General features: G+C 54.8%; 2 protein-coding genes across 3 annotated transcripts in view; both read left to right on the forward strand.

Annotated features, from left to right (window-relative positions):
* The window catches only part of LOC139232851 (leukocyte cell-derived chemotaxin-2-like), a 68386-nt gene extending 51747 nt beyond the window's left edge, over window positions 1-16639 (forward strand). Inside the window, exons 2-4 of the mRNA XM_070863342.1 lie at window positions 6134-6230; window positions 12018-12163; window positions 16470-16639. Of these exons, the coding sequence (XP_070719443.1) occupies window positions 6134-6230; window positions 12018-12163; window positions 16470-16639 (413 nt within the window). The remainder of the gene's footprint in view (window positions 1-6133; window positions 6231-12017; window positions 12164-16469) is intronic.
* A 3339-nt stretch (window positions 16640-19978) lies between these two features.
* The window catches only part of ufsp1 (UFM1-specific peptidase 1), a 14571-nt gene continuing 8730 nt past the window's right edge, over window positions 19979-25819 (forward strand). For both annotated transcript variants that reach the window (XM_070863241.1, XM_070863240.1), the window contains exon 1: window positions 19979-20101. The gene's annotated coding sequence lies outside the window, so the exon portion shown is untranslated. The remainder of the gene's footprint in view (window positions 20102-25819) is intronic.

Genomic DNA, 25819 nt, shown 5'->3' on the forward strand with positions numbered 1-25819 from the left:
ACTCTTAAATATCGCACCCAGTCCAATGCCCCACACCCTACTCTTAAATATCCCACCCAGTCCAATTCCCCACCCTACGCTTAAATATCCCACCCAGTCCAATGCCCCACACCCTACTCTTAAATATCCCACCCAGTCCAATTCCCCACCCTACGCTTAAATATCTCACCCAGTCCAATGCCCCACACCCTACACTTAAATATCCCACTCAGTCCAATGCCCCACCCGACATTTAAATATCGCATCCAGTCCAATGCCCCAGCCTGCTCTTAAATATCCCACCCAGAACAATGGCACACACTACTCTTAAATATCGCATCCAGTCCAATGCCCCAGCCTGCTCTTAAATATCCCAACAAGTGCAATGAACCACCTACTCTTAAATATCTTACCCAGTCCAATCCCACACACTACTCTTAAAATATTCCGCCCAGTCCAATGCCCCACCCTATTCTTAAATATTCCGCCCAGTCCAATGCCCCACTCTACTCTTAAATATCACACCCAGTCCAATCCCACACCCGATGTCCTTCAAAGTCCCACCCAGTCCAATCCCACTCTCCCCATAATCTTTAATATCTCCTCCCAGTCTAATCCCAATCACCTGAAACGCATTAATGTCCCACACAATCTAATCCCACTCTCCTCACTCCCCGTACCCTTTAATATCCCACACAGTCTAATCCCAAACGCCTCACACCCTTTAACGCCCACCTAGCCAAACCCCACTCACCCCACACCCTTTGATACCCCACGTATTCTAATTTCACTCTCCTCACTCGCCACACACTTTAATAACTCGCCCACTCTAACCGCATTCCCCATAGCATTTAATATCCCACCCTCTTTAATACCATTGTCCTCTTTACCATCATCTTTAATATCCCCCCCAGTGAACTCTCAATCTCCTCACTCCCCACACCCGATAATATCCCACCCACTCTAATCCCATTGACCTCTCTTCCCGTCCTCTTTAATATCCCCCCCAGTGAACTCTCAATCTCCTCACTCCCCACCCCCGATAATATCCCACCCACTCTAATCCCATTGACCTCTCTTCCCGTCCTCTTTAATATCCCCCCCAGTGAACTCTCAATCTCCTCACTCCCCATACCCTGCAATGAGCCAGCCTCCCTCATGTATCGAACCCGATTGCACTGCGGTGCACAAGGCTCACTCATCAACAACTGTTTCATCCACGTCACTGTGGGGCTTTGGCAGACGCACACACATCATACGCCTGAGTCTGATTTGTTGAGTGACAGCTCTCTGTGAGGCTTAGAACATGACATGATGGACGATGCTTCAAATATACATTTACAAGTGAATCTGCTTTCTCTGGCTTGCCAGCGGGTGATTTACCGTGTACGAGAGCAGGAGGCGAATGCCAGGAGACATCCGTCAAGTGCGCTGGACCTTACATGAAAGGAAAATGCTCCGGTCCAGACAATCGCCAGTGCTGTCTAGGTGTGTACTTCAAACTCGAATTGTCCTCTATTTACAGCTCTATGCCTTGAGTAAACTTTATGAAAGCTTTCAGTGAATGTTCTGACACAAAAACTGGCCATTTGGCTCATGAAGTTTGTGCTGGTCCTTTTCAACACCTGAGCCATCCAGTCCAATGCCCCACACCCTACGCTTAAATATCCCACCCACTCCAATGCCCCACCCTGCTCTCTAATATCTCACCCAGTCCAATGCCCCACCCTACTCTTAAATATCCCACCCAGTCCAATGCCCCACCCTACTCTTAAATATCCCACCCAGTCCAATGCCCCACCCTACTCTTAAATATCCCACCCAGTCCAATGCCCCACCCTACTCTTAAATATCCCACCCAGTCCAATGCCCCACCCTACTCTTAAATATCCCACCCAGTCCAATGCCCCACCCTACTCTTAAATATCCCACCCAGTCCAATGCCCCACCCTACTCTTAAATATCCCACCCAGTCCAATGCCCCACCCTACTCGCTAATATCTCACACAGTGCAATGCCCCAACCTACACTTAAATATCCCACCCAGTCTAATCCCACTCTCCCCATAATCTTTAATATCTCCTCCCGTCGAATTCCCGATTTCCCTACACGCATTAATGACCCACCCAAACTAATCCCACTCTCCTCATTCCCCATACCCTTTGATTACTCACCCAGTCAATCTCACTCTCCCCACTTGCCATATCCTTCAATAATCCACCCTGTCTAATCACACTGTCCCCACACCCCACACTTTTAATATCGCACACAGACTAATCCCACTCTCCCCACTCCCCAATTCCTTTAATATCCCACCCAGTCTAACCGCACTTCATATCATTTAATATGCCACCCACTGTAATCACATTGTCCTCTCTTCCCATCCTCTTTAATATCACCCCAGTGAACTCTCAATCTCCTCACTCCCCATACCCTGCAATGAGCCAGCCTCCCTCATGTATAGAACCCGATTGCACTGCGGTGCACAAGGCTCACTCATCAACAACTGCTTCATCCACGTCACCGTGGGGCTCAGAACATGACATGAAGGACGATGCTTCAAATATACATTTACAAGTGAATCTGCTTTCTCAGGCTTGCCAGCGGGTGATTTACCGTGTATGACAGCGGGAGGCGAATGCCAGGAGACATCCATCGAGTGCGCTGGACCTTACATGAAAGGAAAATGCTCCGGTCCAGACAATCGCCAGTGCTGTCTAGTTGTGTACCTCGAACTCGAATTGTCCTCTATTTAATGCCTTCAGTAAACTTTATGAAAGCTTTCAGTGAATGTTCTGACACAGAAACTGCCCATTTGGCTCATGGTGTTTGTGCTGGTCGTTTTCAACACCTGAGCCACCCAGTCCAATGCCCCACACCCTACGCTTAAATATCCCACCCAGTCCAATGCCCCAACCTATTCTTAAATATCCCACCCAGTCCAATGCCCCACCCTACTCTTAAATATCCCACCCAGTCCAATGTCCCACCCTACTCTTAAATATCCCACCCAGTCCAATGTCCCACCCTACTCTTAAATATCCCACCCAGTCCAATGCCCCACCATACTCTTAAATATCCCACGCAGTCCAATGGCCCACCCTACTCTTAATTATCCCACCCAATCTAATCCCACTCTCCTCACTCCCCACACCCTTTAATATCCCGCCCAGTCTAATCCCACTCTTCTCACTCCCCACACCCTTTAATATCCCGCCCAGTCTAACCGCACTCCCGATATCATTTAATATCCCACCCACTCTAATCACGTTGTCCTCTCTTCCCATCCTCTTTAATATCACCCCAGTGAACTCTCAATCTCCTCACTCCCCATAGCCTGCAATGAGCCAGCCTCCCTCATGTATAGAACCCGATTGCACTGCAGTGCACAAGGCTCACTCATCAACAACTGCTTCATCCATGACACCGTGGGGCTTTGGTGGAGACACACACATCATAAGGCTGAGTCTGATTTGTTGAGTGACAGCTCTCTATTAGGCTTAGAACATGACATTAAGGACGATGCTTCAAATGTACATTTACAAATGAATCTGCTTTCTCTGGCTTGCCAGCGGGTGATTTACCGTGTATGACAGCGGGAGGCGAATGCCAGGAGACATCCATCAAGTGCGCTGGACCTTACATGAAAGGAAAGTGCTCCGGTCCAGCCAATCGCCAGTGCTGTCTCGGTGTGTACCTCAAACTCGAATTGTCCTCTATTTACAGCTCTATGCCTTCAGTAAACTTTATGAAAGCTTTCAGTGAATGTTCTGACACAAAAACTGGCCATTTGGCTCATGGTGTTTGTGCTGGTCGTTTTCAACACCTGAGCCACCCAGTCCAATGCCCCACACCCTACGCTTAAATATCCCACCCAGTCCAATGCCCTACCCTACTCTTAAATATCCTACCTACTCTAATCACACACCCTACGCTTAAATATCACACCCAGTCCAATGTCCCACCCTACTCTTAAATATCCTACCTACTCTAATCACACACCCTACTCTTAAATATCACACCCAGTCCAATGCCCCACCCTACTCTTAAATATCACACCCAGTCCAATGCCACACCCTACTCTTAAATATCCCACCCAGTCTAATCACATAGTCCCTACAGCCTTTATTATCCCACCCTGTCTAATCCCACTCCACATAACCTTTAATATTTCACCAAGTCCAATATCTCACCCCAGTTCCTTATAATCCCACCCACTCTAATCCCACTCTACACACTTTCCACATATTTCAATAACCCACCCAGTCCACTCCCACTCTCCTCAAACATTTAATCTCCCATCCAGCCTAATCCCACTCTCCCCTCCCTTTAATATCACACCCAGCCTAATCCCACCCTCCCGATAATGTTTAATATCTCACCCAGTCTAATCCCAAACTCTCCACACCCTTTAACACCCACCCAGACTAACCTTACTCTCCCCCTCACACCCCATACCTTTTGATATCCCACTCAGTCAATCCCACTCTCCCCACTTGCCATACCCTTCAATAATCCACCCTGTCTAATCACACTGTCCCCACACCCCACACCTTTAATATCCCACCCAGTCTATTCCCATGCACCCCACATCATTAAATATCTCACCCACCCTAATCCCATTGTCCTCTCTTCCCATCCTCTTTAATATCCCCCCCAGTGACATTAAGGACAATGCTTCAAACGTACATTTACAAGTGAATCTGCTTTCTCTGGCTTGCCAGCGGGTGATTTACCGTGTACAAGAGCGGGAGGCGAATGCCAGGACACATGGATCAAGTGCGCTGGAACTTACATGAAAGGAAAATGCTCCGGTCCAGACAATCGCCAGTGCTGTCTAGGTGTTTACCTCGAATTTGAATTGTCCTCTATTTACAGCTCTATCCCTTCAGTAAACTTTCTGAAAGCTTTCAGTGAATGTTCTGACACAGAAACTGGCCATTTGGCTCATGACGTTTGTGTTGGTCGTTTTCAACACCTGAGCCATCCAGTCCAATATCCTACCCAGTCCAATGCCCCACACCCTACTCTTAAATATCCCACCCAGTCCAATGCCCCACCCTGCTCTTAAATACCCCACCCAGTCCAATGCCCCACACCCTACGCTTAAATATCCCCCCAGTCCAATGCCCCACCCTGCTCTTAAATACCCCACCCAGTCCAATGCCCCACACCCTACGCTTAAATATCCCACCCAGTCCAATGCCCCACCCTGCTCTTAAATATCCCACCCAGTTCAATGCCCCACCCTGCTCTTAAATATCTCACCCAGTCCAATGCCCCACACCCTACGCTTAAATATCCCACCCAGTCCAATGCCCCACACCCTACTCTTAAATATCCCACCCAGTCCAATGCCCCACCCTACTCTTAAATATCCCACCCAGTCCAATGCCGCGCCCTACTCTTAAATATCCCACCCAGTCCAATGCCCCACCCTGCTCTTAAATATCCCACCCAGTCCAATGCCCCACCCTACTCTTAAATACCCCACCCAGTCCAATGCCCCACACCCTACGCTTAAATATCCCCCCAGTCCAATGCCCCACCCTGCTCTTAAATATCCCACCCAGTCCAATGCCCTGCCCTACTCTTAAATATCACACCCAGTCCAATGCCCCGCCCTACTCTTAAATATCCCACCCAGTCCAATGCCCCACCCTACTCTTAAATATCCCTCCCAGTCCAATGCCCCACCCTACTCTTAAATATCACACCCAGTCCAATCCCACATCCTACTCTTAAATATCCCACCCAGTCGATTCCCTCTCACTCCCCATACCCTTTAATGTCTCACCCAATCAAATCCCACTCTCCCCCTCACTGCCCATAACCTTTGATATCCCACCCAGTCTTATCCCACTCACTCACCATTCCCTTTGTTACTCCGCTTTTTCAAACATGAGATAAGTAGAAATAGGAGCAGGAGTAGGCCATTCGGTTCTATAAGATCATGGTGATCTTTGACCTCTCTCAAAACAACTATCGAATTCCAGTTGAAACAATTTTCAGAGCCAGCTTCACCATCAGTTTGTGACAGGGAGCATTCTGACCACCCTCTGTGTAAAGAAAGAGTTGCATTTATATTGTGCCTTGCAAACTCAGTATTCGTACCCACAACTGTAAGGAAACTTTTCCCTTTGATGCCTTACAGTTGAACCTGATGAATGGGGGAGTATCTGTGAAGGGAATCTGTGCAATGATGTGAGAGAACTGGATAAATTTGGCTCGGGCGAATATGGTGCTTCCAGGTAAAAGTCACATTGTCGTTATCAACTCACACAGTCATCATCATCATCATCACAGGCAGTCTCTCGTATCGCGGAGGACTTGCTTCCACACCAAAAAGCGATGAGTTCCCAGGTGTTCCAATGAAGTACCTAATATTCCAGGGTCCCGAACTACATCGTGAAGGGTGGAAGATGCCTGTGGGTAGATTTTTTTAACGTGGGGTGACCATTGCACACCAGCCACCACACGGGCTTGACAGAGCTAGGTCTTGGTCCAGAGGCAAGGGTTAACCAGGACGGCTGGAGACCTGCTCTGCTGCACCGACCCAGTGCGCTCACTTATCGCAGTGTGGGCTGGGCCCGTGCTGCCCCTGGGCCTGAACTCACACCTCTCCTGGGTCCCGATCACTTTGCTCGTGGGCTTAGATCTCGCTTCGCTGCTCTGTCCCGATCTACTGTACTCACGCTGTCAGTCTAACCCCATTGATGAATATCCTTCAGTATAAATGACCCAGTAACATGTAACATTTTGAAGCTACAAATCAAACACTGCTGCTAAGCCATACAGTAATGGAAGGCTGCAAGTGGATCATACAGCTGGAGTTCACACTTAGCTTTATTGTTTGGGGAGGCCACAACATGGTGAATAAAGGATTATCTATGCATGGTATCTGGACAGACTTCAAGGAGGCATTTGAAAGGATTCTGCACAAGAAATTATCAGCAATGTTAAAAGCATATGCAATTGTATGCAAAATTGGTTGGGAGCTCAGAGACAATAGGGATGAAATGGTAGATACTCTGATTGGCAGAATGTGACAAGTGGAGTTCCCCAGAGGTCTGTGCTGGGGCCTCGACTCTTCGCTGTATTTATCAATGACTTCAATGAAGGAGCAGCGTTATATAATCACAGTTTGCTGCCAACACCAAGTTAGGTGGCACAAAAAGTAGTACAGATGGGTGCAGAACTCCGTCACGGCAAATGCGCCAAAGGTGGGCAGCAGAAACGTTACAAGGACACCCTCAAAGCCTCCCTGATAAAGTGCAACATCCCCACCGACACCTGGGAGTCCCCGGCCAGAGACGGCCCTAAGTGGAGGAAGTGCATCCGGGGGGGCGCTGAGCACCTCGAGTCTCGTCGCCGAGAGCGTGCAGAAACCAAGCGCAGGCAGCGGAAGGAGCGTGCGGCAAACCAGTCCCACCCTCCCCTTCCCTCAACCACTGTCTGTCCCACCTGTGACAGGGACTGTGGTTCCCGTATTGGACTGTTCAGTCACCTGAGGACTCACTTTTAGAGTGGAAGCAAGTCTTCCTCGATTCCGAGGGACTAACTATGATGATGAGATGTGTGCAGAACTTTATAAAAGGACATCGATAAATGAAGTGGGCAAATGGAGTTCATTGGCATGAAGTGGGAGGTCTTCAACTTTGAATTCAAGAAAGACAAATGAAGAGTATTTTTTAAATTGTGAGAAAGTAGGAACGACATTCAATATACAGCACAGTAACAGAGCATTCAGGCCAACCAGTGTTTATGCTCCACTCGAGCCTCCACCTAGCCTTCCTCATCTAAATCTATCATCGAGACCTTCTTATTCCTTGCTCCCTCATTTGCTTATCGAGCTTCCCCTTAACTGTGGAGGGTCAGAGGTCTGGGTCTGGAGTCACCTATAGGCCAGACTGGGTAAAGACGGAAAACTTCCTTCCCTCAAGGACACAAGTGAACCAGATGGGAGTTTAAGGACAATCTGATAGTTTCATGGTCACCATTACTGATACTAGGTTTTTGTTCCAGATTTTACTTAATTCAGTGAATTTAAATTCCCCCGCTGTCTGCACAGAATGTACTGAAGCAGGGTGGTTTATTTGGGAATTTGGAAAGAGTGGGAATTTGGAGAAGAGGGGGGAAGGTTAAAATCAATTGGAAAAGTAAACATAAATATTTCTAGTCCCAATCAACCTGGGAAGATAAGAAATAAAATTATTCAAAGTGTGACATCACAGGAGAGCAGGGAAGTGATTGGTTGATCTGTTTCTCTCTCTTTTCTTGGGCATTGGTTTAAATTAAGAGCTGGGATTATAAATTAAACCTTCAAAACCGAATTAATTAAATACATCAGAGATGGCAGGGTGGGCGATGTGTTACTGCTGCTGCATGTGGGAGCCGGTTGACCCCAGTGAGGTCCACGGTGACCACATTGCAGCAAGTGTCTGCAGCTCAAGGAACATCGGCTCAGTGTTGATGAGCTGGAGTCCGAGCTGCAGACATTACAACACATCAGAGAGAGGGAGAGTTAGCTGGACGCTGTGTTCCAGGAGGTGGTCACACCAATTAGCGTAATTAATTCGAATTCGATCCATGGTCAGGGACAGGAGGGTGTGACTACGAGTGAGGAAGGTATGGGGACCCAGGAGGTAGTGATAGAGGAGCCTCAGCCCTTGCTCTTGTCCAACAGGGTCGAGGCTCTTGCTCCGTGAGGAGGAGATCAGGGACTGCGGGCAGGATGAGCAAACTGACCACAGCACTGTGGTACAGGGGGCCATTCAAGTGGGGGGAGCATTGTAGTGGTAGGGAACAGTATCATTAGGGGAATAGATACTGTTCTCTGCAGCTGAGAGCGTGAGTCCCGAAGGCTGTGTTGCCTGCCCGGTGCCAGGTTTAAAGGACATCTCCTCAGGGCTAGAGAGGAACTTGGAGTGGGAGGGGGAAGATCCAGTTGTCGTGGTCCACGTGGGTATCAATGACACTGACAGAACAAAGAAAGAGGTTCTGCTGAGTGAGTATGGGCAGCTAGGGGCTAAATTAAAAAGCAGAATCACAAAGGTAATAATCTCTGGATTACTACCTGAGCCACGAGCAAATTTGCTTAGGGTAAATAAGATCAGAGAGTTAAATACATGGCTCAAAGACTGGTGTGGGAGAAATGGGTTTTGGTTCCTGGGGCACTGACACCAGTACTGGGGTAAGAGGGAGCTGTTCCGTTGGGACGGGCTTCACTTAGACCGTGCTGAGCCTAGGGTCCTGGCGAATCGAATAACTAGGGCTGTAGAGAGAGCTTTAAACTAAATAGTGGGAGGGAGGGAGGGTTCAGGTGAGTGAAAATTTAAAAAGAACAAGGGGAAGGCAATAGAGCCGGGTAGCACTGGGGGAAATGAAAACCAGAACGTGACAGGAAGGGACAGAATGTATAAACGTAAAAGTGAATCAGAAAGTAGGGTCAAAGGAGGAAAAAATAGTAAAAAGAAAAAATTTAAAGCTCTTTATGTGAATGCACGTAGCATTCGTAACAAGATAGATGAGTTGACGGCACAAATAGATATGAATGGGCATGATCTGATAGTCATTACAGAGACGTGGTTGCAAGCTGACCAAGGCTGGGAACTGAATATTCAGGGGTATTTGACAATTCGGAAGGACAGACAGAAAGGAAAAGGAGGTGCTTTGTTAATAAAGGATGGGATCAGTGCGTTAGTGAGAAACGATATTGGCTCAGAAGATCTAACAGTAGCTACACTGTTGGACGGAGTATAAATAAATAAATATTGGAGGCTTATAAGAAAGGTAAGGCAATAATCGTGGGCGATTTTAACCTTCATATTGATTGCACAAATCAAATTGGCCAGGGTAGCCTTGAGGAAAAGTTCATAGAGTGTATCCGGGATAGTTTACTTGGAAGATACTAAAAACATTCCAATAGTGGATAATCAAGGGGTTATAAAGAGGGAGAAATCACTAGAGAAATAGTACTTGGTAAAATAATGGGACTAAAGGTGGACAAGTCCCCTGGACTTGATGGCCTGCATCCTAGGGTCTTAAAATAAGTGGCTGCAGAGATAGTGGATGCATTGGTTATAATCTACCAAAATTCCGCGGATTCTAGGTGTTACGCAAATGGAACGCCCCTATTTAAAAAAGGAGGCAGAAAAAAAGCAGGAAACTATAGACCAGTTAGACTAACATCAGTTGTTGGTAAAATGCTGGAATCCATTATTAAGGAAGCTGTAGCAGGACATTTGGAAAAGCATAATCCACTCAAGCAGAGTCAGCATGGATTTATGAAGGGGAAATCATGTTTGACAAATTTGCTGCAAATCTTTGAGGATGTAACGAGCAGGGTGAATAAGGGGGAACCAGTGGATGTGGTGTATTTGGATTTCCAGAAGGCATTCGATAAGGTGCCACACAAAAGGTTACTGCACAAGAGCTCATGGGATTGGGGGTAATATATTAGCGTGGATAGAGGATTGGCTAACTAACAGAAAACAGAGAGTCGGGATGAATGGGTCATTTTCCGGTTGGCAAACAGTAACTAGAGGGGTGCCGCAGGGATCAGTGCTGGGACCCCAACTATTTACAATCTATATTAATGACTTGGATGAAGGACCGAGTGTAATGTAGCCAAGTTTGCTAATGATACAAAGATGGGTGGGAAAGCAAGTTGCGAGGAAGACACAAAAAATCTGCAAAGGGATATAGACAGGCTAAGTGAGTGGGCAAACATTTGGCAGATGGAGTATAATGTGGGAAAATGTAAGGTTATTCACATTGGCAGGAAAAATAAAAAAGCAAATTATAATTTAAATGGAGAAAAACCACAAAATGCTGCAATACAGAGGGACCTGGGGGTACTTGTGCATGAAACACAAAAAGTTAGTATGCAGGTACAGCAAGTGATCAGGAAGGCAAATGGAATGTTGGCCTTTATTGCAAGGAGGATAGAGTATAAAAGCAGAGAAGTCCTGCTACAACTGTACAGGGTACTGGTGAGGCCACACCTGGAGTACTGCGTACAGTTTTAGTCTCCGTATTTAAGGAAGGATATACTTGCATTGGAAGCAGTTCAGAGAAGGTTCACTAGGTTGATTCCTGAGATGAAGGGGTTTGTCTTATAAAGAAAGGTTGAGCAGGTTGGGCCTGTACTCACTGGAGTTTAGAAGAATGAGAGGTGATCTTATTGAAACATATTAGATACTGAGAGGGCTCGACAAGGTGGATGCAGAGAGGATGGTTACACTTGTGGGGGAATCCAGGACTAGGGGGCATAGTTTAAGAATAAGGGGTCACCTAATTAGAATGGTGATGAGGACGAATTTCTTCTCTCAGAGGGTTGCAAATTTGTGGAATTCTCTGCCCCAGAGAGCTGTGGAGGCTGGGTCATTGAAGATATTTAAGGCGGAGATAGACAGATTTTTGAGTGATAAGGGAGTCGAGGGTTATGGGGAGCGGGTGGGGAAGTGGAGCTGAGTCTATGATCAGATCAGCCATGATCTAGTTAAATGGCCTACTCCTGCTCCAAATTCTTATGTTCTGCCATGTAAACCTCCTCTGCATCCTCTCCAGTGCAATCACATCCTTCCTGTAATGTGGTGACCAGAACTGCACGCAGTACTCCAGCTGGGGCCTAACCAGTGTTTTATATAGTGTGCAGTTGAGCTACACATATGCCATGATCTAAATGAATGGTGGAAAAGGCTCAAGGAGCTAAATGGTCTATTCTTAAAATTGGAGCAGGTTGCATAAAGTCAACAACACCAGACAACACGCTGCATATTTTATAATCTATAATATATCAAAAGTCTCACCTGCAGCACACTTCCTTTAAGCGTAACACTTATTGGCTATCATACTTCAGGCGTCACACTCTGATGGCGAGCAATGCCACGGGAGATTCACTGGGACTTTTCTAATGTGAGATCTCAGTGCAGAGGGTGCTGTGCAAAATATAGGTCCAATTCTGAATTTTTCAAGGAGAGAGTGGAACAGAGAGATAATCGTATTCGGTGCTGACTGTGTTCTGTTGTGTCCAGGGGTCAGAGAACACATAAGGGGGTCGACGTGATTTGCGAGGATGGAGCGACTGTTTACGCCCCCTTCAGCGGTAAGCTGGTGAAACGGGCCAACCCCTACGGCAATGGCAATGCGATTGACAACGGAGTCCAGTTGGAGGGAGCAAGTGAGTATTCAGTGTAGCCCGTCAGTTCCTTGCTAACCTGTCTCCCTTCAATCGGTTGCTTTTGGGCGCCTGGGGTGCAGTGATTGTGTGTTGTAGGGAACCACGGCCGTCATTTTCTGCACAGCAAGATTCCGCAGACTGCCAGAAAATCAGTATTACAGTAATAGAATCCTCTGTGTCGGCTCAGTATTAATATTAAAAAAGCCTTGCATTTATATGGTGCCTTTCATGACCACCAGGTGTCCCAAAGTGCTTTACATCCAACTTTTTGAAGAGTAATCGCTGTTGTAGCCAACTTGCACACAGCAAGCTCCCACAAACAGCAATATGACCATGACCAGATAATGTTTAACTGATGTTTATTGAGGGATAAAGATTGGGCCAGGACACCGGGTATATAACTCCCTTGCTCTTTTTAAAAATTAGTTCCAGGATGTGGGTGTCGCTGGCAAGGCCGGCATTTATTGCCCGTCCCTAATTGCCCCTTGAGAAGGTGGTGGTGAGCCGCTGCCTTGAACCGCTGCAGTCCGTGTGGTGAAGGTGCTCCCACAGTGCTGTTAGGGAGGGAGTTCCAGGATTGTGACCCAGCGACGATGAAGGAACGGCCGATATATTTCCCAAGTCAGGATGGTGTGTGACTCGGAGGGGAACGTGGAGGTGGTGGTGTTCCCATGCGCCTGCTGCCCTTGTCCTTCTAGGCGGTAGAGGTCGCGGGTTTGGGAGGTGCTGCCGAAGAAGCCTTGGCGAGTTGCTGCAGTGCATCTTGTAGATGGTGCACACTGCAGCCAGGGGGCGCCGGTGGTGGAGGGAGTGAATGTTGAAGGTGGTGGGTAGCGTGTCGATCAACCGTCTGCTTTGTCCTGGATGGTGTCGAGCTTCTCGAGTGTTGTTGGAGCTGCACCATCCAGGCAAGTGGAGAGTGTTCCATCACACTCCTGACTTGTTCCTTGTAGATGGTGGAAAGGCTCAGGGGGTGAGACACTCGCCACAGAATACCCAGCCTCTGACCCGCTCTTGTTGCCACAGTATTTATGTGTCTGGTCCAGTTAAGTTTCTGGTCAATGGTGACCCCCAGGATGTTGATGGTGGGGGATTCGGCGATGGTAATGCTGTTGAATGTCAAGGGTTGGCGGTTAGACTCTCAGGCCCAAGCCCGAATATCGTCCATGTTTTGTTGTATGTGGGCGTGGACTGCTTCATTACCTGAGGAGTTGCGAATGGAACTGAACACTGCAGTCATCAGCAAACATCCCCACTTCTGACCTTATGATGGAGGGAAGGTCATTGATGAAGCAGCTGAAGATGGTTGGGCCTAGGACACTGCCCTGAGGAACTCCTGCAGCGATGTCCTGGGGCTGTGATGATTGACCTCTAACCACCACAACCATCTTCCATTGTGCTGGATATGACTCCAGCCAGTGGAGAGTTTTCCCCTGATTCCCATTGACTTCAGTTTTACTGGGGCTCCTTGATGCCACACTCGGTCAAATGCTGCCTTGATGTCGAGGGCAGTCACTCTTTTGTCCATGTTTGGACCAAGGCTGTAATGAGGTCTGGAGCCAAGTGGTCCTGGCAGAACCCAAACTGGACATCGGTGACAAGGTTATTGGTGAGTAAGTGCTGCTTGATAGCACTGTCGATGACACCTTCCATCACTTTGCTGATGATTGAGAGCAGACTGATGGGGCGGTAATTGGCCGGATTGGATTTGTCCTGCTGTTTGTGGACAGGACAAACCTGGTCAGTTTTGCACATTGTCGGGTAGATGCCAGTGTTGTAGCTGTACTGGAACAGCTTGGCTAGAGGCACGGCTAGTTCTGGAACACAAGTCTTCAGCACAACAGCCAGGATGTTGTTGGGGCCCACAGCCTTTGCTGTATCCAGCGCGCTCAGCTGTTTCTTGATATCACGTGGAGTGAATCGCATTGGCTGAAGACCGGCTTCTGTGTTGGTGGGGACCTCAGGAGGAGGCCGATATGGATCATCCACTCGGCACTTCGGGCTGAAGATGGTTGTAAATGCTTCAGCCTTGTCCTTTGCATTCACATGTTGTGGTCCACCATCATTGAAGATGGGGATATTCATGGACCTCCTCCTCCTGTTAGTTATTTAATGGCCCACCACCATTCACGACTGGGTGTGGCAGGACTACAGAGCTTTGATCTGATCCGTTGGTTGTGGGATCACTTAGCCCTGTCTATCCCATGCTGCTCCCGCTGTTTAGTATACATGTAGTCCTGTGTTGCAGCTTCCCCGGGTTGGCACCTCATTTTTAGGTACACCTGGTGCTGCTCCTGGCATGCTGTGCTACACTCCTCATTGAACCAGGGCTGGTCCCCGGGCTGGATGGTAACTGTAGTGTGAGGGATATGCCGGGCCATGAGATTACAGAGTGTGGTACAATACAATTCTGCTGCTGCTGATGGCCTACAGGGCCTCATGGATGCCCAGTTTTGAGCTGCTAGATCTGTTCTGAATCTATCCCGTTTAGTACGCTGCTGCCAATACTGTCAGGGACAGATGCATCTGCGACAGGTAGATTGGTGAGGACGTGGGTAAGAAGGTTATTCCCTGGTGTTGGTTCTCTCACCGCCTGCCGCAGGCCCAGTCTGGCAGCTATGTCCTTCAGGACTCGGCCAGCTCGGTCAGGAGTGGTGCTACCGAGCCACTCTTGGTGATGGACATTGAAGTGCCCCACCCAGAGTACACTCTGTGTCCTCGCTGTCCTCAGTGCCTCTTCCAAATGGTGTCCAACATGGAGGAGTGATTCATCAGCTGAGGGAGGGCGGGAGTTGGGAATCAGCAGGAACTTTCCGTGCCCATGCTTGACCTGAAGGTGACACGGGGCCCGGAGTCAATGTTGGGGACTCCCTCCCGACTGTACACCACTGAGCCGCCCCTCTGGTGGGCCTGTCCTGCCGGTGGGACAGGACATACCCAGGGAAGGTGATGGAGGAGTCGGGGCCATTGGCGGAAAGCTATGATTCTGTGAGGATGTCGATGTCCGACTGTTGCTTGACCGGTCTGCGGGACTGCTCTCCTGATTGTGCCACGTCCCCAGATGTTGGTGAGGAGGATTTTGCCGGGTGGCCTGGGCTGGGTGTGCCGTTGTTGTGTCCGTAGCCGGGGCCAAGGTCGATGCCGGGTGGCCCGTCCGGTTTTATTATTATTGTTTTCTCGCAGTGGTTGGGGACAACTGAGTGTCTCACTGGGCCATTCCAGAGGGGCAGCTAATGGTCAACCACATCGCCGTGGGTCTGGAGTCACCTATAGGCCCAGACCGGGTAAGGGCGGCAGATTTCCTTCCCTGAAGGACATTCGTGAACCAGAGGGGTTTTTAACGGCAATCCGATAGTTTCATGGTCACCATTACTGATACTAGCATTTATTCCAGATTCTTATTAAATTAACTGAATTTAAATTCCCCAGCTGCTGTAGTGGAATCATTAATCTTAGGCCGCTGGATTACGAGTCCAGTAATATAACGATGCTACCATTCCCATCATTGAAATAGTGGCCTTGGGATCTTTTACATCCAGCTGAGAGAGCAGACAGGGTCTCGGTTTAATGTCTCATCCGAAAGACGGCCCCTCCGACAGTCCGGCGCTCCCTCAGTACTGCCCCTCCGACAGTCCGGCGCTCCCTCAGTACTGTCCCTCCGACAGTCCGGCGCTACCTCAGTACTGCCCCTCCGACAGTCCGGCGCTCCCTCAGTACTGCCCCTCCGACAGTCCGGCGCTCCCTCAGTACTGCCCCTCCGACAGTGCGGCGCTCCCTCAGTACTGCCCCTCCGACAGTGCGGCACTCCCTCAGTACTGCCCCACCGACAGTGCGGCGCTCCCTCAGTACTGCCCCTCCGACAGTACGGCACTCCCTCAGTACTGCCCCTCCGACAGTGCGGCACTCTCTCCGTACTGCCCCTCCGCCAGTGCGGCACTCCCTCAGTACTGCCCCTCCGACAGTGCGGCGCTCCTTCAGTACTGCCCCTCCGACAGTGCGGCGCTCCCTCAGTACTGCCCCTCCGACAGTGCGGCGCTCCCTCAGTACTGCCCCTCCGACAGTGCGGCGCTCCCTCAGTACTGCCCCTCCGACAGTGCGGCGCTCCCTCAGTACTGCCCCTCCGACAGTGCGGCGCTCCCTCAGTACTGCACTGGGAGTGTCGGCCTAGCTTTTTGTGCTCATGTCGTTGAACCCATGACCTTCTGACTCAGACGATAGAGCGCTACCCACTGAGCCACGGCTGACACGGTATGGACCCCCTGTGTGGGATCAGTCTTTCTTTAATAACATCGCTCTCTAATTCCAGGTTACTGCGTTAAGATCTTCTACGTTGCCCCGGAGCGTTACACTGGGTCCATTTTGAAGGGCCAGAAGATCGGGATTTTGCTGAAAATGCAAAGTGTTTACCCCGGGATCACCTCCCACGTCCACATCGAGATGTGCAACACGTCCACCGACCCCACAAGTCACCTGTAACTCCGGGGTGGAGGAAATTAGCACCCGAAGAATCTCACCAAAATCTCTTGGAATTCCGATCTAATTAAAATCACTCGGTGTGACTGAGCACCAATATCGGGGGAGGGGGTGTTGGAATTGACCCAATATGGACAGTTGGCATCATCATCATCATCATCAGAGGCAGGCCCTCGGGATCGAGGAAGACTTGCTTCCACTCTAAAAGTGAGTCCTCAGGTGACTGAACAGTCTAATACGGGAATCACAGTCCCTGTCACAGGTGGGACAGACAGTGGTTGAGGGAAGGGGAGGGTGGGACTGCGCTTGGTTTCTGCACGCTCTCGGCGACAAGACTCGAGGTGCTCAGCGCCCTCCCGGATGCACTTCCTCCACTTAGGGCGGTCTCTGGCCAGTGACTCCCAGGGTCAGTGGGGATGTTGCACTTTATCAGGGAGGCCTTCAGGGTAATGCCAGAGTTCGGGTCCCCTCAGGGCCTCAGTTGGTAGTTGCTGTGCCTGCTGAGGTGGTGAGCAACACAGACCTGGGGGTGATCCCTGACTCCGTGCTGAGCTCACTGATCTCAGTGAGTGACGGGGGCAGACAGTACACTTGCCCTCAGTGCCCCTTGGGGGCAGGGATGGGGGTTATTCAGCCAGGACTCCGACAATCCCTCCGAACCACCCGTTTCATTGAGACGTCCCTAATTGGCTGGTGGGTTTTGGCACTCGGCCAACCTCACAACAGGCCCCAGTTTTACAACCTGCTCCTTGTTACTCCGTCTCCTTGAAGGTTTGTCCAGGTCTCTCCCCATCCTAACACCCTCAGCCCTCACTTCTTGTGCCAATCTCGGACCCTGAGATCTCTTTCTGGAGTGACAGGCTGTATGGGGACAGAGTCTGATCCCAACACTTCTCGGAGCTTCTATTTCAGTCGGCTCTTTGGCTTGTTAAGCAATGCCTCACTTTTAAAATTCTTATCCTTCTTTTCAAATCCCCCCTTGACTTTGCCCGCCTCTGTATCTCTGTAACCTCCTCCAGCCCTCCAACCCCCCGAGATATCGGCGCTCCTCCAATTCTGCCCTCCTGACCATCCCTGATTATAATCACTCCACCATCGGTGGTCGTGCCTTCAGCTGCCTGGGCCCCAAGCTCTGGAACTCCCTCCCTAAACCTCTCCGCCTCTCTCGCCTCCTTTAAGATGCTCCTCAAAACCGATCTCTTTGATCACACCCGTCCAAATATCGCCTCATGTGGTTCGGTGCCAAACCTTGTTGGATAACGCTATTGTCAAGCGCCTTGGGACGATTTACTACGTTAACGGAGCTATATAAACGCAAGTTGTTGTTGTACGGAAGCTCGGCTAACTGGGCTCACCACCTCATCCGCTGGTCTACTTTCATCTGGAACAAGGCGAGGAGCCGAATCACCGAATCCCGGGTCACTCGACATCCCTCAGCTGGGCCGGCCATGGACAGAGGCTCAGAGATACGGAGCAGCAGGGGATGGGGGCCGAGGGTTCGGGGAGGGGAGGGGAGCCATGCACCCAGTACTCCCTCAGGTCCTACTCTGAGAAGCCCTGCTCCACAACGGAACCATCGCCAACTGGGAAACCCCCTCCGTTATTGTCAATGCTTTTATATGTTTAATGTGTAGATGATAAATTAACCAATAAATCAATCGGTGGGAACTGAAACTGCTCTGGGCCTCCCGACTCTCACTTTGGACCTGACCCTTTCTTGTTGATGTTACTGATGTGAGAGTGAGTCTCGATTGCCAGCATGGTCTCACACACACAGCACTGCCCATGGCACTGGCACCCAGTGATACCCGACAGGTTACAAGGGCACACCTGTCGTCTGAGAGGCCCCTCACTCAGCACCAGCTTCCAAATCTCTCCCGCTCCATCACATCCTTGTCTCTTGAATTTATCGAGGCCCATTGCTCCTTGAAACTGGCCTTCTTTCTCTTCTAAATTGCAAATCCACCGTTGGACTCAATCTTCCCGCCCCGTGTGCAAAGACCCATCGCCTCTTCGCCCACTCGAGCGATGCCAGCTGTGGCTCAGTGGGTAGTTCTCTGGTCTCCAAGTCAGAAGGTCGTGGGTTCAAGTCCCACTCCAGAGAATTAAGCATGACATTTGGGCTAACATCAGTGGAGTGCTGCACTGTAAGGTGAGACATCTTTCTGATGGGATGTGAAACCGAAGCCCTGTTTGCCCTCTCGGGTAGGTATGAAAGATCCAACACCTTTTTGGAGAAGAGCAGGGCAGTTATCGCCGGTGTCCTGGCCAATATTTATCCCCATCACTGAAACCCTTCACCTCCCTCAGCCTCTCCTTCCTCCCTCAGTCCATAGGATTTCAAAACACGAGCTTCCTGTCGACTAACTTCACTTCCTGTTCATAGAACCGTAGGCCATGGATACTTCCACACAGGAGGCCACTTGGCCCAGCGAGCCTGCGCTGGCTCTGTGACAGAGCAGTCGTGCTCAGTCCCACCTCCACCTCGCTTTCTGCCCGTAACCCTGTGAGCTCCTCACCCCCCAGTACCCGTCCCAACACCTTTTCAGGCCGAAGGTTCCAAATCCCGGCAACTCTCTGAGTGAGAAGGTTTCTCCCCCTCGCCCCTCTGGATCTTTTCCCGGTGAGTTTGACTCGATGACCTCTGGTTATTGACCCACTCGCCTGTCCCAGCTCCTCCTCTCCACACACCGGGATTGTCGGGACACGTGCAGCACATTGCTGGGAGGGACTTACCACCTGAGCCCCTGGAGTACTGGCCCTCAGGGTTTGAGGCCAGAGCCCCCGAGGGTGAAAGGACCGTGTTGGTTCCCCACCGCCTGACACTGTGCGCGGGCAACGTGCGCGGGCGGTGACATCACGGTCAGTCACGTGCGCGGGCGGTGACATCACAGTCAGTCACGTGCACGGGCGATGACATCACGGTCAGTCACGTGCACGGGCGGTGACATCACGGTCAGTCACGTGCACGGGTGGTGACATCACGGTCAGTCACGGGCACGGGCGATGACATCACGGTCAGTCACATGCACGGGCGGTGACATCACGGTCAGTCACGTGCGCGGGGAATGACATCATGGTCAGTCATGTGCACGGGTGGTGACATCACGGCCAGTCACGTGCACGGGCGGTGACATCACGGCCAGTCACGTGCGCGGGGAATGACATCACGGTCAGTCACGTGCACGGGCGGTGACATCACAGTCAGTCACGGGCGGTGACATCACGGTCAGTCACGTGCACGGGCGGTGACATCACAGTCAGTCACGTGCACGGGCGGTGACATCACGGTCAGTCACGTGCACGGCCGGTGACATCACGGTCAGTCACGTGCGCGGGTCTTCCTCACATCCGGGACTTGGCGGCCATTTTGTGAATGGGACCCGGAGACAGAGCGCGGTGCACCCAGAGAGAGAGAGAGAGAGAGCGGGCCCGGGGCCCGGGGAGCGGGGAGCGGGGGCTCAGGTAAAGCGCTCGCGGTCTGTGTGTGTGTGTGTGGGGGCCGGGCCCGGGTCTGTGTGTGTGTGTGGGGGCCGGGCCCGGGTCTGTGTGTGTGTGTGGGGGCCGGGCCCGGGTCTGTGTGTGTGTGGGGGGGCCGGGCCCGGGTCTGTGTGTGTGTGTGTGGGGGGGCCGGGCCCGGGTCTGTGTGTGTGGGGGGGCCGGGTCTGTGTGTGTGTGGGGGGGGCCGGGTCTGTGTGTGTGTGTGTGGGGGGGCCGGGTCTGTGTGTGTGTGTGGGGGGGGCCGGGTCTGTGTGGGGGGGCCGGGCCCGGGTCTGTGTGTGTGGGGGGGGCCGGGTCTGTGTGTGTGTGTGTGGGGGGGGCCGGGTCTGTGTGGGGGGGGCCGGGTCTGTGTGGGGGGGCCGGGCCCGGGTCTGTGTGGGGGGGCCGGGCCCGGGTCTGTGTGTGTGTGGGGGGGCCGGGTCTGTGTGTGTGTGTGTGGGGGGGGCCGGGTCTGTGTGTGTGTGGGGGGGGGGGCCGGGTCTGTGTGTGTGTGGGGGGGGGGGCCGGGTCTGTGTGTGTGTGTGGGGCGGGGCCGGGTCTGTGTGTGTGTGTGGGGGCCGGGCCCGGGTCTGTGTGTGTGTGTGTGGGGGGGGCCGGGTCTGTGTGTGTGTGGGGGGGGGGGCCGGGTCTGTGTGTGTGGGGGGGCCGGGTCTGTGTGTGTGTGTGTGGGGGGGGCCGGGTCTGTGTGTGTGTGGGGGGGGGGGCCGGGTCTGTGTGTGTGTGTGTGGGGGGGGCCGGGTCTGTGTGTGTGTGGGGGGGGGCCGGGTCTGTGTGTGTGTGGGGGGGGGGCCGGGTCTGTGTGTGTGTGTGGGGCGGGGCCGGGTCTGTGTGTGTGTGTGGGGGCCGGGTCTGTGTGTGTGTGGGGGGGGGGGCCGGGTCTGTGTGTGTGTGTGGGGGGGCCGGGTCTGTGTGTGTGTGTGGGGGGGGCCGGGTCTGTGTGTGTGTGGGGGGGCCGGGTCTGTGTGTGTGTGTGGGGGGGCCGGGTCTGTGTGTGTGTGGGGGGGCCGGGTCTGTGTGTGTGTGGGGGGGCCGGGTCTGTGTGTGTGTGTGGGGGGGCCGGGTCTGTGTGTGTGTGTGGGGGGGCCGGGTCTGTGTGTGTGTGTGGGGGGGCCGGGTCTGTGTGTGTGTGTGGGGGGGCCGGGTCTGTGTGTGTGTGTGGGGGGGCCGGGTCTGTGTGTGTGTGTGGGGGGGGCCGGGTCTGTGTGTGTGTGTGGGGGGGCCGGGTCTGTGTGTGTGTGGGGGGGCCGGGTCTGTGTGTGTGTGTGGGGGGGGCCGGGTCTGTGTGTGTGTGTGGGGGGGCCGGGCCCGGGTCTGTGTGTGTGTGTGGGGGGGGCCGGGTCTGTGTGTGTGTGGGGGGGCCGGGTCTGTGTGTGTGTGTGGGGGGGCCGGGTCTGTGTGTGTGTGTGGGGGAGCCGGGCCCGGGTCTGTGTGTGTGTGTGTGTGGGGGGGGCCGGGTCTGTGTGTGTGTGTGGGGGGGCCGGGTCTGTGTGTGTGTGTGGGGGGGCCGGGTCTGTGTGTGTGTGTGGGGGGGCCGGGTCTGTGTGTGTGTGTGGGGGGGGCCGGGTCTGTGTGTGTGTGTATGTGTGTGTGGGGGGCCCGTGTGTGTGTGGGGGGCCCGGGTCTGTGTGTGTGTGTGTGTGTGGGGGGCCCGTGTGTGTGTGTGTGTGTGTGTGTGGGGGGCCCGGGTCTGTGTGTGTGTGGGGGGCCCGGGTCTGTGTGTGTGTGGGGGGCCCGGGTCTGTGTGTGTGTGGGGGGCCCGGGTCTGTGTGTGTGTGGGGGGCCCGGGTCTGTGTGTGTGTGTGTGTGTGGGGGCCGGGTCTGTGTGTGTGTGTGTGTGTGGGGGGCCCGTGTGTGTGTGTGTGTGTGGGGGGCCCGTGTGTGTGTGTGGGGGGCCCGGGTCTGTGTGTGTGTGGGGGGCCCGGGTCTGTGTGTGTGTGGGGGGGCCGGGTCTGTGTGTGTGTGTGTGTGTGGGGGGCCGGGTCTGTGTGTGTGTGTGTGTGTGTGGGGGTGCCGGGTCTGTGTGTGTGTGTGGGGGGGCCGGGTCTGTGTGTGTGTGTGTGGGGGGGGCCGGGTCTGTGTGTGTGTGTGGGGGGGCCGGGTCTGTGTGTGTGTGGGGGGGCCGGGTCTGTGTGTGTGTGTGTGTGTGTGGGGGGCCCGGGTCTGTGTCTGTGTGTGTGTGGGAGGGGGCCCGGGTCTGTGTGTGTGTGTGTGTGGGGGGGCCGGGTCTGTGTGTGTGTGTGTGGGGGGGGCCGGGTCTGTGTGAGTGTGTGTGTGGGGGGGCCGGGTCTGTGTGTGTGTGTGTGTGTGTGTGTGTGGGGGGGGGCCGGGTCTGTGTGTGTGTGTGTGGGGGGGGCCGGGTCTGTGTGTGTGTGTGGGGGGGGCCGGGTGTGTGTGTGTGTGGGGGGGCCGGGTCTGTGTGTGTGTGTGGGGGCCCGGGTCTGTGTGTGTGTGTGTGTGTGGGGGGGCCGGGCCCGGGTCTGTCTGTGTGTGTGTGTGGGGGGGCCGGGTCTGTGTGTGTGTGTGTGTGGGGGGCCCGGGTCTGTGTGTGTGTGTGTGTGTGGGTGGGCCGGGTCTGTGTGTGTGTGTGTGTGTGTGGGGGGGCCGGGTCTGTGTGTGTGTGTGTGTGTGGGGGGGCCGGGTCTGTGTGTGTGGGGGGGCCGGGCCCGGGTCTGTGTGTGTGTGTGTGTGGGGGGGCCGGGTCTGTGTGTGTGTGTGTGTGTGTGTGTGGGGGGGCCGGGCCCGGGTCTGTGTGTGTGTGTGTGTGGGGGGGGGCCGGGTCTGTGTGTGTGTGTGTGTGTGGGGGCCGGGTCTGTGTGTGTGTGGGGGGGCCGGGTCTGTGTGTGTGTGTGTGTGGGGGGGCCGGGTCTGTGTGTGTGTGTGTGTGTGGGGGGGGCCGGGTCTGTGTGTGTGTGTGGGGGGGCCGGGTCTGTGTGTGTGTGTGTGTGGGGGGGGCCGGGCCCGGGTCTGTGTGTGTGTGGGGGGGCCGGGCCCGGGTCTGTGTGTGTGTGTGGGGGGGCCGGGCCCGGGTCTGTGTGTGTGTGTGGGGGGGCCGGGTCTGTGTGTGTGTGTGGGGGGGGCCCGGGTCTGTGTGTGTGTGTGGGGGGGCCGGGTCTGTGTGTGTGTGTGGGGGGGCCGGGTCTGTGTGTGTGTGTGGGGGGGCCGGGTCTGTGTGTGTGTGTGTGTGTGTGGGGGGGGCCGGGTCTGTGTGTGTGTGTGTGGGGGGGCCGGGTCTGTGTGTGTGTGTGGGGGGGCCGGGTCTGTGTGTGTGTGTGTGTGTGTGGGGGGGGGCCGGGCCCGGGTCTGTGTGTGTGTGTGGGGGGGCCGGGCCCGGGTCTGTGTGTGTGTGTGGGGGGGCCGGGGTCTGTGTGTGTGTGTGTGTGGGGGGGGGCCGGGTCTGTGTGTGTGTGTGTGTGGGGGGCCCGTGTGTGTGTGGGGGGCCCGGGTCTGTGTGTGTGTGTGTGTGGGGGCCCGTGTGTGTGTGTGTGTGTGGGCGGGCCCGTGTGTGTGTGGGGGGCCCGGGTCTGTGTGTGTGGTGGGGGCCCGGGTCTGTGTGTGTGTGTGTGGGGGGCCGGGTCTGTGTGTGTGTGTGTGTGGGGTGCCGGGTCTGTGTGTGTGTGGGGGGCCCGGGTCTGTGTGTGTGTGTGTGTGTGGGGGGGGCCGGGTCTGTGTGTGTGTGTGTGTGGGGGGGCCGGGTCTGTGTGTGTGTGGGGGGGCCGGGTCGTGTGTGTGTGTGTGTGTGTGGGGGGCCGGGTCTGTGTGTGTGTGGGGGGGCCGGGTCTGTGTGTGTGTGTGGGGGGGCCGGGCCGGGTCTGTGTGTGTGTGTGGGGGGCCCGGGTCTGTGTGTGTGTGTGGGGGGCCGGGTCTGTGTGTGTGTGTGTGTGGGGGTGCCGGGTCTGTGTGTGTGTGGAGGGGGCCCGGGTCTGTGTGTGTGTGTGTGGGGGGGGCCGGGTCTGTGTGTGTGTGTGTGTGGGGGGGCGGGTCTGTGTGTGTGTGTGTGTGAGGGGGCCGGGTCTGTGTGTGTGTGGGGGGGCCGGGGTCTGTGTGTGTGTGGGGGGGCCCGGGTCTGTGTGTGTGTGTGGGGGGGCCGGGTCTGTGTGTGTGTGTGTGTGTGGGGGGCCGGGTCTGTGTGTGTGTGGGAGGGGGCCCGGGTCTGTGTGTGTGTGGGGGGGCCCGGGTCTGTGTGTGTGTGTGTGTGTGGGGGGCCCGGGTCTGTGTGTGTGTGTGTGGGGGGGGCCGGGTCTGTGTGAGTGTGTGTGTGTGGGGGGGGCCGGGTCTGTGTGTGTGGTGTGTGTGGGGGGGCCGGGTCTGTGTGTGTGTGTGTGTGGGGGCCGGGTCTGTGTGTGTGTGTGTGGGGGGGGCCGGGTCTGTGTGTGTGTGTGTGTGTGGGGGGGCCGGGTCTGTGTGTGTGTGTGGGGGGGCCGGGTCTGTGTGTGGGTGTGTGTGGGGGGCCCGGGTCTGTGTGTGTGTGTGTGGGGGCCGGGTCTGTGTGTGTGTGTGTGTGGGGGGCCGGGTCTGTGTGTGTGTGTGTGTGGGGGGCCGGGCCCGGGTCTGTGTGTGTGTGTGGGGGGGCCGGGTCTGTGTGTGTGTGTGTGTGGGGGGGCAGGCCCGGGTCTGTGTGTGTGTGTGTGTGTGTGTGTGGGTGGGCCGGGTCTGTGTGTGTGGGGGGGGCCGGGTCTGTGTGTGTGTGTGTGTGGGGGGGCCGGGTCTGTGTGTGTGGGGGGGCCGGGCCGGGTCTGTGTGTGTGTGTGTGTGGGGGGGGCCGGGTCTGTGTGTGTGTGTGTGTGTGGGGGGGCCGGGGTCTGTGTGTGTGTGTGTGTGTGGGGGGGGCGCGGGTCTGTGTGTGTGTGTGTGTGTGTGGGGGGGCCGGGTCTGTGTGTGTGTGTGTGTGGGGGGGGCCGGGCCCGGGTCTGTGTGTGTGTGTGTGGGGGGGGGCCGGGTCTGTGTGTGTGTGGGGGGCCGGGTCTGTGTGTGGTGTGTGTGTGTGGGGGGTGCCGGGTCTGTGTGTGTGTGTGTGTGTGTGTGGGGGGGCCGGGTCTGTGTGTGTGTGTGGGGGGGCCGGTTCTGTGTGTGTGTGTGGGGGGCCGGGCCCGGGTCTGTGTGTGTGTGGGGGGGGCCGGGTCTGTGTGTGTGTGTGTGTGTATGGGGGGGCCGGGTCTGTGTGTGTGTGTGTGTGTGTGTGTGTGGGGGGGCCGTGCCCGGGTGTGGTGTGTGGGGGGCCGGGTCTGTGTGTGTGTGTGTGTGGGGGAGGGGGCCCGGGTCTGTGTGTGTGTGGGGGGGCCGGGCCCGGGTCTGTGTGTGTGTGTGGGGGGCCCGGGTCGTGTGTGTGTGTGTGTGTGGGGGGCCGTGTGTGTGTGTGTGTGGTGGGGGCCCGTGTGTGTGTGGGGGGCCCGGGTCTGTGTGTGTGTGGGGGGCCCGTGTGTGTGTGGGGGGCCCGGGTCTGTGTGTGTGTGGGGGGCCCGGGTCTGTGTGTGTGTGTGTGGGGGGGCCGGGTCTGTGTGTGTGTGTGTGTGGGGGTGCCGGGTCTGTGTGTGTGTGGGGGGCCCGGGTCTGTGTGTGTGTGTGGGGGGGGCCGGGTCTGTGTGTGTGTGTGTGTGGGGGGGCCGGGTCTGTGTGTGTGTGGGGGGGCCGGGTCTGTGTGTGTGTGTGTGTGTGGGGGGCCCGGGTCTGTGTGTGTGTGTGGGG

This window comes from Pristiophorus japonicus, chromosome 20, assembly GCF_044704955.1.
Source record: "Pristiophorus japonicus isolate sPriJap1 chromosome 20, sPriJap1.hap1, whole genome shotgun sequence".
Taxonomy (NCBI): domain Eukaryota; kingdom Metazoa; phylum Chordata; class Chondrichthyes; family Pristiophoridae; genus Pristiophorus; species Pristiophorus japonicus.